Source organism: Dendroctonus ponderosae, unplaced genomic scaffold, assembly GCF_020466585.1.
Source record: "Dendroctonus ponderosae isolate FM_Combo_2020 unplaced genomic scaffold, Dpon_F_20191213v2 Dpon_F_20191213_10, whole genome shotgun sequence".
Taxonomy (NCBI): domain Eukaryota; kingdom Metazoa; phylum Arthropoda; class Insecta; order Coleoptera; family Curculionidae; genus Dendroctonus; species Dendroctonus ponderosae.
In genome coordinates, this window is record NW_026017111.1 from 5,826,090 (window position 1) to 5,840,321 (window position 14,232).

Below are 14,232 nucleotides of genomic sequence, written 5' to 3' on the forward strand. Positions count from 1 at the left end.
TTGAACGCACAATGAACTTCCGCAGGAAGTTGAAAATCAATGTGGATTAAATATGCCGCACTTAACCGACGATCTACCGCACTTGCCTAAGAGGCACCAAATCGGTCCATATTTTCCGTTCATGAACAATTGTTCTGAATTGTTCTTTAAAGAACCATCGACCAATTTCGTCCGTCGCCCATAATAAACTGAACTAAAAAGCTGAATAGCTTTTACCCATAATAAACAGAACTTACATAATGACATAATCGTTTGCTTGCTCGCCCTTCGCATGACTCATTGCTTGGCATTTCCAATTGTCGATTTCACTGGTTTGGATTTTTGCCGCCAACTAAGTAGCTTTCTCATCCAAAGATAAACAAACATTGCCGTTCAGGCGGCTACTTTTGAATGCACAATTAAATGTTCTTTTGTTCAAGTTCCATAAAACTTTGCGTTGCTTCATCAGCTTGCGATATGTTAGAGACGGCGCAATTATAAGCGGATTCAAACGTAGTCACCAAAATCAAAGGAAAGCATTCACAAGCTATCCCATGATAAAGCAAGAATTATTTCCTCTAGAGTTGAGCAAGAAATCACTACCTGTGATTTTCTCACAGTGATTAGTAAATCCTATTCACGATCTGTGACGAACGTTAAAATAAACAGTGATTTAAAACGTGATGCACCATTCATTAGCCGTATTCTGATTGTGCCAATACACAATCTGTTGCGACGGAAAACTGCTTTTTTGTGGAAAAAACAATAGTTTTTTATTCCTATTTTAATTTTTTCACAGAATGTTTTAAGAATTTTTAGAGTACATAGGCTTACAAAATGTGTAGCCTATGTACTCATTTGTCCGTTAAGTATACAATGTATGTATATATATACATACGTATGTATTTGTTGTATACCTAAATAAAGTTTAATTTTTTTATTTAAAAAAATGTGAATTAGAAATGTTTTAAAATTAATTTTTTTGGATGAATCTAAAAGTGCCATTTTTCGATCAGAAGCGATAATTAAAAAGAAGCACTTTTCTTTACTGTTCATTTGTTTTACTTTTACGCACGGACTTTCACGCACATGTGCGCAAAAGTAAATCTGACAAATTGGACGTGCCACTGTCAGAAAATATTTTGAAGTATTTTCATTAAAAAGTAAACGACAGGTTTTTTTTAACGAATTACGTAGGTTTATAGAGAACTATTGATAATGATTTAAAGTTTACTTACAATTTGTAAATTATAACTTTGTTACAAGTTCAGTCTCACAAGTCGTTCAAATAGCCTATTTTTTGCACTCGCCGATGTTGCCACAAGCAAAACACGGTTTTTTTAAAGATCGCAAATTTTATGCAAAATATGCATCTTATACAAACACCATACCGTGAAAGTAGCGCTTGAATTTTCGACACTCATTGTTTCACTAGCATATGCTTACAGAAGTACGCTTTTGAAAAATTACAAACGTCAAAACATGACAATTTCAAAAATGGCATTGGCATCGAATTTTAAATATGAAGTTGACGGCTTGTATTTTTGGTTATTTTTGTTTATTATAACTTATTATGTCCTTTATTCAAATAAAAAATATTGTTAGATGCGAGGGCAAAAATCTGTTTTTCGAACACCTGACAGGCGTCTGGAGTCGTTCGAAAAACGCCACTTTTCGCCCTTGTATCGAAAACTACTATTCTGCAAGTAACGCACATTTGCCCATCACCTTATGACGCTGCTATATCACAAAAACGGCAACCACAAGTTAAATCATATTCACACGTTAAATTCACAGTTAAAATGGAATCACGTACTTGTCTTCGTCTATGTTCACAGTTATAACAGTATAACCTGACTGATCTTGTTGCAACCACAGATCACAAAGAGATAACCTCCTTGATCTGTGTGTTTATGATGGCTGAACGTAACCTGAAAACTCATGTCGCTCCTGGTAATCTCAATTGCTGCAATTTAAAGTCTTTATTAAGAGAAAACCCAATCCAAAACCATGGCAGAACATATTTCCGGTATGGATCTGTACTTTTTCGGCATAAGTAAGTGGTCTAACTGATCTATTTGCGGCATTTTCTATATTCTGGCTGGCTTCTAGGTGCTTCCAACCGGGATAACATTATTGAGAATGTAAAGAGATTCGGGTCACATATTGAACGCAACGGTATCTTGTACCCCTGGCATCAAATCGAAAAAGATCACTATTTCACCGTAGATTTTAAGACTGCTCTGGATGACAATCTTCTGATGATTGCTTGGTCGTCTTTTCGTGAGGACCTTATAGCTAATACAGAGTTTACATTGAATTGCATGGGACTGGCCATGTATCAGTACATTTCCAGGCTTTATAAAGCCTGTACCCAAAACACAGAAATAGGAAAAACACTTCCAGTGATCAGGGCTCGAATTTTAAATCATGAACCATTGCTGCCGATGAAGGACATTAATGTGAGCTCATTCGGTAACTATCTGCTGTAGTCCTGGCTATGGACAGTCGTTCAAGACTCAATAGGCAAACAAAGCTGAATCAAGTTGTTGTTTCAAGGAAAACTTGTCTCATTGCGAGGCACCGTGGTCAAGGCAGGCCCCGTGAAAATCGTTTGTACCCACATGGCATTTCAATGTCCAGGCTGCGGGTCTGTTCAGGTCGAGAAACAAATTAATGGAACGTATATTCCTCTGCAAAAGTGTACCAAATGCGGTGCCAAACAGAATGTAGAACCTTTATATAATTCGCCATTGAGTAAAACAGTCGAGTCACAGAACATTGTACTGCAGGAAATTGATGTAATTGTCGACAAGTCGCTTACATAAACTGACCAGACTACAAGGGGTTTGATTGCAGTGCGACGTGGCGCGAGTGCCTCAAACCATCGAGTGCGAATTAACCGAAGACCTAGTGAAATGCTGTTTGCCAGGAGATGTAGCCACGATTTCCGGTGTCATAAAGGTTCTAGATCCCAACGATAACAAAAGGAAAAACAAGCAAAACTCCATTTTCAATTTGTATCTGCACACCGTGGCTGTTTACAACAACAGCAATGGAAAAAGTTGCAGTACTACTAGCTCGCACCAGAGAATTAGCTTTACCCATGATGACTACTTGGCCATTAAGGTAAAATTCATTTCAACTGCTAGTAATTTGTCCTAAAGTTTTTGTCTTAATTGGCACATAACGGGTTTCAATATGGGATCATCTTTAAAGATTGTCTCTGGTCTTATGTTTTTCTGCCATAATATTGAGGTCAGTTGTTTGCCTTTGGTTATTCTGCCCTTTGTAGCGTCCTGTTTTCGTCATTTTTATTCCCAGGTATCATCCTTTCTTTTACTTTTTCCCTATTTTTATTCTAGATGTTTCGCATTCGGCTCCTTGTTTTGGTTTTAAATTCTTCCCGATGCTCATTATCACAGTGAAAAACTTCAAACTCTTTTGTAATCGCACATTTTCTTCCACTCGGTCTATCAAAATAGAAAAACAAAAAAAAGGAAATTTTGGGCGATTTTTTAAAGTTTTCCAAAATACCTTTTTGACATCCTGATCTACAGCGGCAGAGACCCTCAACTGGTATTTTTCTTAAGAAAAGTCGCCTTGAGGAAATCGTCAATTTTTCATAGTTTTCCAGCTATTGAACTTGGAAAGTGAAAATTTAAAAACAATCATCATTGCACTACTGCCCCCTTTTTATAGTAACTAACTAAGTTTTTGAGCAGTTAAATGTTGTCTGCGAAGAGAAATCAATGTAGGAAAATATCGTTCTTAAAATTTAAAAATCTGCCTATAACCAATCGAAAAAAAAAATGCAGGTTTTTTGGATTGATTCTTCCTACTGCCGATACTCACGGTAAAACTTTTACACTTTTGTGTCAGGGTACATTTTCTTCCTCTGGCTCGTAAATGAACAACAATTTTCTAAAAAAATCGAATTGCTCAAAATGCCTCAACTCCTATAGGACTGATTTGGATCTGAACCAAAATAATCCACATTTTCCGTCCATTTTAAGCGGTTTTTGAGTAGCTACGATCTTTAACCGATGATATTTTAGATTTGAACGCTTCATGTATGCAAATAGAGGAGCTTCTTAGATCGTAAACAATCCAGTCAGCTTGAGAAACACACATGTAAAATCGTGATTTTGGGATTGAAAAACACCAATTCGCTCAAAATACCTGAAATTCTACATTATTTCCATCAAAATGACGCGAGGAATGTAAAGAGCTCATTGAAAAACTCACTGGAAGCTTCAGATTGAAAATATTTTTGTCCGTTTAAGCGGTTTTTGAGCATTTCAAACCGATGATATCTTTCTTATTTTAGATTTGGGCGCTTTATATATGCATATAGAGGAACGTCTTAGCTCGTAAACAATCCATTCAGCTTAAAAAAGATGTATGTAAAAATGTAATTTTTGATCGAAAATTTCATGAAGGTCAATTTTTTTGAAAATCTCCCAAATTTCTTCAAATCATTCATAATTTACACGAAAAAGACGCTAGGGTTGCGATGAGCACATTGAAACTCACCCTAAAAGCTTCAGATATGAAATAATCGACATTTTTGGCCCATTGTAAGCGGTTTTTGATTAATTACGATTTTTATCCGACGAAATCTTCCTTATTTTGGATTTGAACTCTTAATGTATGCCTATGGAGGAGCTTCTTAGGTCGTAACCAATATGCCCAGCTTGAAAAACACGCATGTAAAATTTTGATTTTCGGTCGAAAAATATCAAGTTTCTCAAATTTCTTCGAATCATTCGGATAATTTCTTCCTGAAGTTCAGAGAAGATGGTTACTGCGCAAATAAAGTGCCATTTTATAAAAAAATTGTTATTTTTTGGTGGCAGGAAATCCATGGCCAGCCACAGCTTTTCCGTTATCTCGTCCAATCGCTTTGTCCGTTGATTTATGGGCACGAAATCGTTAAAGCTGGCTTGCTTTTGGGACTATTTCGAGGCACTAAAGGGGACTGTATACGTTCTGAATCCCATGTTCTGATGGTAGGGGATCCGGGGCTGGGAAAAAGCCAGATGTTGAAAAGTTGCGCCAACGTCTCACCCAGAGGTACGAATAGGATTCATCACGAATATTCCATTTGAGCGCTTTTATTTAATTGTTTAGGTGTTTACGTGTGTGGAAATGTTAGTACTACTTCAGGATTAACTGTGACAATGACTCGCGAATCTGGAGGAGAACATTCCCTAGAAGCGGGAGCGTTAATGATCGCAGATCAAGGATGCTGCTGCATCGATGAGTTCGATAAATTGCCTGCGCAACATGCTGTAAGTTCCAGTGTTTAAGTAAAATTGCCACTCAAATTTGTCCCATTCAGTGCCTTCTAGAGGCGATGGAACAGCAATGCATTAGTATAGCCAAAGCGGGCGTTGTCTGTTCACTCCCCACTAAACCCACCATTTTGGTTGCTGCCAATCCGTCAGGGGGACACTATGATCAGGGAAAGACACTCGAACAAAATCTTAAGCTGAGTTCACCTTTGCTGTCTAGATTCGACCTAATATTTCTTTTGCTGGACCGACCGAATCAGGTACCGAAATTGGCAATGTTTTAACTAAAATGTTACCTAATAAAAATTTCGCTTTATTACAGAACATTGATAAATACTTATCCAAACACATACTGACCTCACATTCGTCCACAAGCAAACATGAAACTCTTCAGGAGTATCGAGAACAGACTACAAACGATTTCAGTCAATCCAAACAGAAATTGAGGTCTAAGAAACATACGCGCAACATCGAACACTTTTTTTACTTTCGATTCTTACAGTGAGCGCTTAAAGTTGAATGGGGAGACACTGAACTATTTATCGCACAAGACTTTTCGAAAATATATTGCTTATGCACAAAAGTACGTGGAACCGCGCTTATCGCAGGAAGCTAAATATGTTTTGACCGAGTTCTATGTGACTCTTAGGAAGCAATTTGCCACTGGAGATTGTACTCCTGTTACAGCAAGGCAGCTGTATTCTTTAATTCGGCTCACTGAGGTAAAATCAACTAGTTTAACGTAGTGTATAAAGTTAAAAGTATATGTATGTCTAGGCCAGAGCTAAAGCGGAATTGCGCGAAGAAGCAACCATTGACGACGCCAAAGACGTGATTGAAATTGTTCAGCATAGCGTTACGGATGTCTTCACAAACGAGGCTGGTGTTCTCGACACCACTCGCTCGGAAATGGGTACCAGGATGAGTTACAAGAAGCAGGTATATTATTACACTATACAGGGTGTCCCGTGGGCATATGATAAAAAGGGTACTGCGATATTCTTTGGATCAAAAGAGGACGACCTGACCTAACTTTTATTAACAAAAAACGTCTGGCTCCTCTGCAATTGATGGTCAAAGTTCTTCAAAAAATTTGTTCTTATGTACGACTCATATTTTGATGAAACAATCGAGTTCAGCCGTTTTGCACAAGTGGTGAATTATTGAGTGTCGTCGTACAAAAACTACCAGAACTTTTTATTGGGTGGATAAAATCAACTCATTTCTTTTGGTTGATGCATTAATCATTTATTCACAATTTTGTGCTCTTTGCAAAATCTTGTAGCGTTCATAGTTTTTGCACAAAAAAATATGTCAAATGAACAAATATGCGCCGCATAAACGCGTACGCTTTCACGCAAGTTGTCTTCGCAAAAGCCTAATACTTTGACCATGTCGGTCACTTCTTCATTAGAAAAGGTAATTCGAAGCAAATTTGTGAGATTGGCATACAATTAATTTATGCCTCGCAACACGATATTTGCAGTTAATGTCTAACATTGTTAAGTGGCAAGAAAACAGTAACATTTTTTGCGCAAAAACTATGAATGCTACAAGATTTTACAAAGAACACAAAATTGGGAATAAATGATTAGTGGATCAACAAAAAAAAAAGAGTTAATTCCATCCACCCAATAAAAAGTTCTGGTAGTTTTTGTACCACGACACTCAAGAATTCACCACTTGTCCAAAACGGATGAACTCAATTGTTTCATCAAAATATGAGTCTTACATATGAACAAATTCACAGCGAGTTTCACCAATACATACACCATCGTACCATTCTCCCGATATTTCAAAAAAGATTAATTTTTTGAAGAACTTTGACCATTAATAGCAGAAGAGCCAGACATTTTTTGTTAATAAAAGTTAGGTCAGATCGCCTTCTTTTGAGCCAAAGAATATCGCAATACCCTTTTGATCATGTGCTTACGGGACACCCTGTATACTTAGCACAGTCTTGTGATTTATTTGTTTTGAATCCTAATGTGCACCTTAACCAATTGATTTTTCGTTTCAGGTCATGAAGTTAGTAGAAATACTACAAAAAAAGTCACAGAGGGAGTCGACTTCTTTGTTCACGATCCAACAGATCCGAGAAGAAGCTCAACGGGAGTGTATTTTAAAAGACAAATTTTCCGATGCACTACACTCATTAAATGTTCAAGGTTATCTGTTGTGTAAAGGCAAAAATTCCTACCAACTGAACTCTGCTTATTTGTAAATGGTGACTAGAAAGTTTCTATGGACAATTTTCTTTGTGTTTGGGCCAGTCTGCGACTTGGCAAGCTCTCGAGCAATACCACGCTGTTTTGCATCTAGAACAGCGTTGAATTGCGCTGTTACCACATTGCTTGCAACTTGCGGCATCCTTGACATCAAACTGCTCCAAAAGATCCGTATTGTACGCATCAGTTAATCTAAACAGTTAATATATTAGTTGTGTTTGAAATTTTCGTCGTGGGCTTTTACTTTTTGGCGACTTCTTGTAACAACTCCCTGTTTTGGGAGAATACAATCCCAACTTGCTGTTTGGCGATCTTTTTCCAGCTACTTTTGCACTCTGCTAAAATATTTTCCTTGATTTCCATAATGGTTTCTACTAAAAGAGGTTTAGGTGGGGCTGCGTACTCTTGCAAACTAGTCAACTTGCACAGCCAGTACTAAAATTATAATGATAATAATAATAATTGTTAATAGCCAGATTATTTCGCACCTTCAAGTCTACCAGCGGTGCTAACTGGTCCAGAAGACTGGGCACCATCAAGTGAAGCAGCATACACAATTGAGTGCGTCGACTTTGCGTGATGGAGTAGTAATGCGAGCACTCTGAATCGAGTAAAATAAACCTCAAGGTGAGCCATACCTCAAAAAAGAATCGTCGGTATAATCCTAAAGTGTAGTGTATGTTTTTACTTGAGCTTCTGCTTGAACTAGCTGTTCTTGGTCCCAATTCTTCCACTTGCCTCCAGCAAATTGCTTGCAGCCCTTCACCCAAGGGCGAATCCTCAGGATTTCAGTTAACAATATAGGAACGTCGTGAATGGTGTATATATGACTGCACACAGTTATTGGTAATCTGATATAAGCAAAGCCAGTTTTTCTTTGTTGTTTGCTCAATACTGACTCATACCTGTCGAAATGCTCCGCCAAATATCTCAGGATGGATAAACTGCGGATGCCAATCTCAAAAGACAAGTTGGATCTTTGCCTGAACAGTTCATCTTTGGCAGACTCCTGCTTCCCCTGCTCTTCGTGTTTGAAGTTGAGCAATTGGGAAATTGAACCACACACATAATCCAGAAGGTCAACAGAAGCTTCATCTAACGCTGTAAATTGGAGGAGTTTTGCTTTTTAGCTCAGGGTTATTTAAAAGCTCACTTTCGCAACAGTTCATATGATACACCACCAATTCCAGCAGCGAAACGCACACCCCTTCGTGATAAAGAATCGAGTACGCCAAGAAGGTGCTTTCAGGATCAGGTTTCAGCTTCAACATGTTCGGCAACACTTTGTTTTTCCAGATGTTGATCAGAATGACTTCATGAACCAAACATTTCACCTTAAAACAATCGTGCCTGCTGAACGGTGCTAACTTATTACTGCGAGGCCATTCTTGACTGAAAAACTACCTTTCCGAAGGCTACAAGTGTTTCTTTCACTTGCTCTTCCTTTAAACAGGCGGCTTCCACAGCCGCTTGTTGGTTTAGCTTCTGGACACGATTGTGCCAGTCCACCCAACTGAAAAACTTTGCTGTTTTATTTATCATGACAATCGATAGTTTTACCGTTCTGATCCGATATCTTTGATATTTTGAGGCTCCATCGTCTGCACGAATAATTCGATTTCGTTAGGCAGCAAAACGTCCTCCATGGTGGAACCGAAGCCTTTATTGAAAACAACTCGGTGCTTCTATAGTAACCGTAATCATGCATAGTTTAGTTGCTAGGATATTAGCTGTTGTTTCTTGGCCTACTGTGGTTTGAGGAAATAAAGTTGAAGAAATAAAGTAAATTGCATAGGAAATCAATCATCCATATGAACCGTGTGAGGGAGGTTTTGGACCAAGAACTTTTTATGAAAAATCAGTTTTTTTCATTAATAATAAAAAAAATAAAAAAATAAATAATAAAAAAGCTTCCCATACATGGTGCGAACTTCAGTAGACACACTGTATACAGGGTGTCCCATCGGGAACCGCCGCGAACTTCCGGTTATACCGGAAGTAGGTACCAACTTGCTCATTTTAAATTGAACACCCTGTAAATTATTATATTTTTGAATTCTGCTTCAAATTCTAAATATTATTCATGTATAATATCCTATACCTAAGTCTAACCGTTTTTGATATATTTCAAATGTTATGTAAAAAATGACAGTTGCAGCCACTCGAATAAGTATTCATTTTTCCTATAAGGGTGGTCTACTTAATTTAAGTCGCATTTATTGCTGAAAAGGACTTACTTTAATTGAATTTCGACAACATTTTCAAAACTATTAATGCAGTGTTCAAAAAATAAGTTTCAAAATAAAGCTGGGAAAACCGCCCAATATTAATTTTTTCAAATGGAAACCCCCATTTTTGATAATTTTATCTTATTCAGCATAAAAATAGTGTTTAGTTTTCGAATTATGTGTGTTTTCATATGACTATTTTGCCGCATCTCATTTTAAATCCTGTCACTCTTAGTTGCCATGACGACAGTGGCCATTTTTATTGCAATCAAATGCCAAACGATTGCTGACAGCTGTCAGTTACCTTTTGAAAATAATTAATAATCATGCCCGGGCGCTTAAATTATACAAACGAAGACTATTTAAACTTATTTATTATCGTATTATGGAGAATGTGATACAGTTATGTCAAGAACCGTTTATTTATTATTATATCAAGAACACAAATCAGTTTTTTCCTTTAAATCTAGGGGTCCCTAATTTTTCTGGTTGCCCTTATAAATTGAATATACACTGATATTTAGACGTACAAAAAATTCTTGAAATTTTCTATAATTTGTTTAACGGCATAGCGTGAAGGTTTGTATAATTTAAGCGTCTGGGCTTAATTATTAATTATTTTCAACGGTAACTGACAGCTCTAAGCATTCTTTTGGCATTTGATTGTATTGAAAATTGCCACTTTTGTCATGGCAACTAAGAGTGACAGTATTTAAAATAAGATGCGACAAAATTCGGTTTGAAACGCCGCCTGGTGGCAAAAATTATAACCACTTAAGTTAACTAGTAATTTGACACTTGTTTTGTTGACATTGGGGTTTACATCTCATTGTGATTTGTTTTGTTCTAATCAACTTTTGATTTTTGTTTTTTTTATTCAATTTATTCATCCATTCACATTGATTTTTGTTACAATTGCTCTTTTTCTACTATCTTTTTACTCTCACTTTTTGCTTCTTTACCAACTCCAATAGATAGACAGGTCTGACCGGTCTCAACTGTCATTCGGCAACGAGTAATTTGACGTTTTGCAGCGCCCCCATCGCTAGTTGAACTCGCGAATAGTCATATGAAAACATTAAATTGACAATAATTCGAAAACTGAACACTTTTGGAATAGAAAACTTTACACAAACTTACCCTTATTTTTAATACTGAATAGGATAAAATTATGAAAAATAAGAGTTTCCGTTTGAAAAAATTGATTTTGGGCCGTTTTCTCGACGTCATTTTGAAACTTATTTTTTTAACATTTTGTATTCAAAGTTATCAAAATTCTGTCGAAATTCCAGAAAAGTAAGTCCTTTTTAGCAGGAAATGCGACTCTAATTAAGTACTATATTATTATATTATATTCCCTTATAGGAAAAATTAATAATTATTCGAGTGGCTGCAACTATCATTTTTTACATAACATTTCAAATATATCAAAAACGGTTCGACTTAGGTATAGGATATTATACATGAAGTACAGGGTGTCCCGTAAGCTCATGATCAAAAGGGTACTGCGATATTCTTTGGACCAAAAGAAGACGATCTGACCTAACTTTTATTAACAAAAAGTGTCTGACTCCTCTGCTATTGATGGTCAAAGTTCTTCAAACAATTTATCTTTTTTGAAATATTGGGAGAATGGTACGATGCATTTTAGTGAAACTCGCTGTGAATTTGTTCTTTTGTAAGACTCATATTTTGATGAAACAATCGAGTTCGGCCGTTTTGGACAAGTGGTGAATTCTTGAGTGTCGTGGTACAAAAACTACCAGAACTTTTTAGTTGGAGGATGCAATCAACTCATTTTTTTTTAGGTTGATGCACTAATCATTTATTCACAATTTTGTGCTCTCTGTAAAATAACATTCATAGTTTTTTGCGAAAAAAATATTTCTGTTTCCTTGCCACAACAATGTTAGACATTAACTGCAAATACCGTGATACCAGGCATAAAATCATTGTCAATCAATCACAAATTCGTTTTGAATGACCTTTTCTAATGAAGCAGTGACCGACATGGTCAAAGTGTTATAGTTTTGCGAAGACAATTTGCGTGAAAGCGTACGCCTTTACGCGGCGCATATTTGTAGTAAATGTCTAGCATTGCTAAGTGACTAGAAAACAGACATATTTTTTTACGCAAAAACTATGAATGCTACAAGATTTTACAAAGAGCAAAAAATTGAATAAATGATTAGTGCCTCAACCTAAAAAAAATGAGTTGATTTCATCCTTCAACTAAAAAGTTCGGAAAGTTTTTGTACCACGACACTCAAGAATTCACCACTTGTCCAAAACGGCTGAACTCGATTGTTTGATAGAAATATGAGTCTTGCAAAAGAACAAATTCACAGCGAGTTTCACTAAAATACATCGTACTATTCTCCCGATATTTCAAAAAAGGGAATTTTTTTGAAGAACTTTGACCATTAATAGCAGAAGAGCCAGACATTTTTTGTTAATAAAAGTTAGATCAGGTCGTCTTCTTTTGGTCCTAAGAATATCGCAGTACCCTTTTGATCATGAGCTTACGGGACACCCTGTATATTTGGAATTTGGAGTAGAATTAAAAAATGTAAAAATATATAGGGTGTTCCATTTAAAATAAGCAAGTTGGTACCTACTTCCGGCATAACCGGAAGCGTGGCCACGTTGAGAATATTTTAAATCGCTTGCCCCCAATGACTTCGGCACACTGTCCATTTTTCAAATATCTCCTAATTATAGTTTGCCAGATATCGATCGCGACGATGCCCGGTGCGACACCCTGTATTTGACCAAGGTAAGCGCAAGAAGACGTAAATAATGGCTGAGTTTTCCATTATTACTTGCGTATCATCAGGTGAAACGAGACAAGCGTGGAATGAATTTCAATTCGATTTAATATTGTTCTAATAAGCCAATGGCTATGGAAACATCAGCAACGAAAGTGACCAACACTAATTGAAGTGCGAAAATAATATTAACGCGTATATGGAGTTCGACCGCAAACGTTGGCGGTAAGTGAATTACTAAACACCACTATTTTTGTTGTTTTCATCACCGACAAATTCATTACTCGATTCGCTTTTTGTGCAATTGGATGGGCGATAAAAAAAATGTAACTGCTTTTGGTTGCAATGCATCACTAATCAACTTCCAATCGCCAAATTGATACAACTATGTTTACTTTAGGTACACTCATTTTCGTACGATAAGATAAGGAGTCATTGTGTTATCTTCTTAAATACATGACAGCAATAATTGCTGGGCGGTTTACTTCTCTGGTCGCAGTTAACTAAAACTTGTGCTCTGTATTCTATTTGCGATTTACAGCTTTCCATTAGAGGATACAGAACGAGCGGTTTCTCATTATATTCGAACATGTTTCATGTAATTAGTAGGTAATTTGTAAAGGTATGTACGTACCTACATGTCTGATTCATTGTGAGTGTTGTTCAACTGAAAGAGCATCTTCGAGCCTTGCATAGGTTTAGTTCAAAATAAAATGTAAATTACCTAAATCAATATCATTTTAAACAATTAGTATTATCGCTAAAGCGTTTTATAGGCATTTAGCTAAAATTGTCATTTTTTTAAATATTTTTGCATTAGATAGTCGAACGAGGTTTATTATAGTTCGTGCAATATGAGCGGCAGGATCGGAACGCGAAATCGTTCTGAAGGAGACTTGGTCATCGACAATGTGCTTAGCACCCAATCGGAATTGGGACCCACTATTCCAGATGGCGGGTATGGATGGATTGTTTTTCTCGTCACCTTGTTCTTTCAGGTACGCACTGTTGCAATAGCAATCTCTTTCACTCTGCTTAACTTAACTGACATTGAATATACCGGGTGATTCAAAATTAGTGAAATTCCTTTGGGGGGATGTTTAGGTAGTACAGGAAAAATAGTAAAAAAATAAATTGCCATGGAAAACTGAGATATTCGCAAAAAACTAAATCAGAAAGTCGGCAACAATGTTTCTCAAGGCTATTCCTCGCAACTAGTGGGTTTTTAGGCCGTGATAAAATGGAATTTCTTCCTGACGTTTCGGAACTAATATTTAGCAGAGCTCTGATGGACTCTCCAGACGGAATTAAGGTTAACGGTGTGAACATCAACAGCATCAGATACGCCGACGATACTGTCTTGATAGCAGACTCGGATCTGGGCTTACAACGACTACTCAATGGTGTTCACACGGCTTGCAAAGCATCTGGCATGAAGACAAACATAAATTTTTCTTATCTTTCCTGGGTTTCAGTCAAAGAATGAAGTAACATTTTTTTGAATATCGTTTATTTCATTACGTTTCGGCGAGACAACAGCGCCATCATCAGATTTAAAATTTACACAAACTCATGATTGGTAAAAATCAACGTTCTTTTAGGTTTTTGCCTTCTTGAAAAAGGGCAAAGATCTAAAGGAACGTTGATTTTTACCAATCATGAGTTTGTGTAAATTTTAAATCTGATGATGGCGCTGTTGTCTCGCCGAAACGTAATGAAATAAACGATATTC

General features: G+C 36.7%; 3 protein-coding genes and 1 long non-coding RNA gene across 10 annotated transcripts in view; 2 read left to right on the forward strand and 2 right to left on the reverse strand.

Annotated features, from left to right (window-relative positions):
* Positions 1–1,867: 1,867 nt before the first annotated feature.
* On the forward strand, positions 1,868–7,732 carry LOC109543568 (DNA helicase MCM8). Its single transcript, XM_019913351.2, has 11 exons — positions 1,868–2,035; positions 2,092–2,454; positions 2,539–2,780; positions 2,839–3,108; positions 4,839–5,055; positions 5,113–5,273; positions 5,324–5,536; positions 5,599–5,723; positions 5,779–5,998; positions 6,054–6,215; positions 7,297–7,732. Exons 1-11 carry the CDS (start codon positions 1,990–1,992, stop codon positions 7,498–7,500), a joined length of 2,223 nt encoding a protein of 740 aa, XP_019768910.2. The 5' UTR covers positions 1,868–1,989; the 3' UTR covers positions 7,501–7,732.
* Positions 2,986–4,145, reverse strand: LOC125502849. The gene is made up of 2 exons (XR_007280570.1): positions 3,517–4,145; positions 2,986–3,452 (listed from the first exon to the last, which is right to left on the reverse strand). It is a non-coding gene; the product is annotated as an uncharacterized LOC125502849 (long non-coding RNA).
* Positions 7,378–14,232, reverse strand: part of LOC109543573 (zinc finger MYND domain-containing protein 10) — a 10,364-nt gene continuing 3,509 nt past the window's right edge. The window contains exons 1-9 of one of the 5 annotated variants that reach the window (XM_048662250.1): positions 13,135–13,173; positions 9,065–9,252; positions 8,909–9,017; positions 8,658–8,838; positions 8,410–8,605; positions 8,193–8,355; positions 7,993–8,142; positions 7,749–7,939; positions 7,378–7,696 (exon numbers count right to left, since the gene is read on the reverse strand). In XM_048662250.1, coding sequence (XP_048518207.1) covers positions 7,519–7,696; positions 7,749–7,939; positions 7,993–8,142; positions 8,193–8,355; positions 8,410–8,605; positions 8,658–8,838; positions 8,909–9,017; positions 9,065–9,150 — 1,254 coding nt within the window. In that variant the 5' untranslated portion in view covers positions 9,151–9,252; positions 13,135–13,173 and the 3' untranslated portion in view covers positions 7,378–7,518. Of the gene's footprint in view, positions 7,697–7,748; positions 7,940–7,992; positions 8,143–8,192; positions 8,356–8,409; positions 8,606–8,657; positions 8,839–8,908; positions 9,018–9,064; positions 9,253–9,424; positions 9,501–13,134; positions 13,174–14,232 lie in introns of those variants that run through there. The other 4 variants (XM_048662251.1, XM_048662249.1, XM_048662248.1 and 1 more) reach the window with 4 other exon arrangements.
* The window catches only part of LOC109543569, a 6,162-nt gene continuing 4,483 nt past the window's right edge, over positions 12,554–14,232 (forward strand). For all 3 annotated transcript variants that reach the window (XM_019913352.2, XM_019913353.2, XM_019913354.2), the window contains exons 1-2: positions 12,554–12,725; positions 13,345–13,498. In XM_019913352.2, coding sequence (XP_019768911.2) covers positions 12,700–12,725; positions 13,345–13,498 — 180 coding nt within the window. In that variant the 5' untranslated portion in view covers positions 12,554–12,699. The remainder of the gene's footprint in view (positions 12,726–13,344; positions 13,499–14,232) is intronic.

Excerpts from the sequence above, each read along its gene's own strand:
- LOC109543568 (XM_019913351.2), top strand. The coding sequence starts at position 1,990 with ATGGCAGAACATATTTCCGGTATGGATCTGTACTTTTTCGGCATAA. Across the intron at positions 3,109-4,838 it reads ATGACTACTTGGCCATTAAG|GAAATCCATGGCCAGCCACA; the intron begins GTAAAATTCATT and ends TTTTGGTGGCAG. Across the intron at positions 5,999-6,053 it reads CTTTAATTCGGCTCACTGAG|GCCAGAGCTAAAGCGGAATT; the intron begins GTAAAATCAACT and ends ATGTATGTCTAG.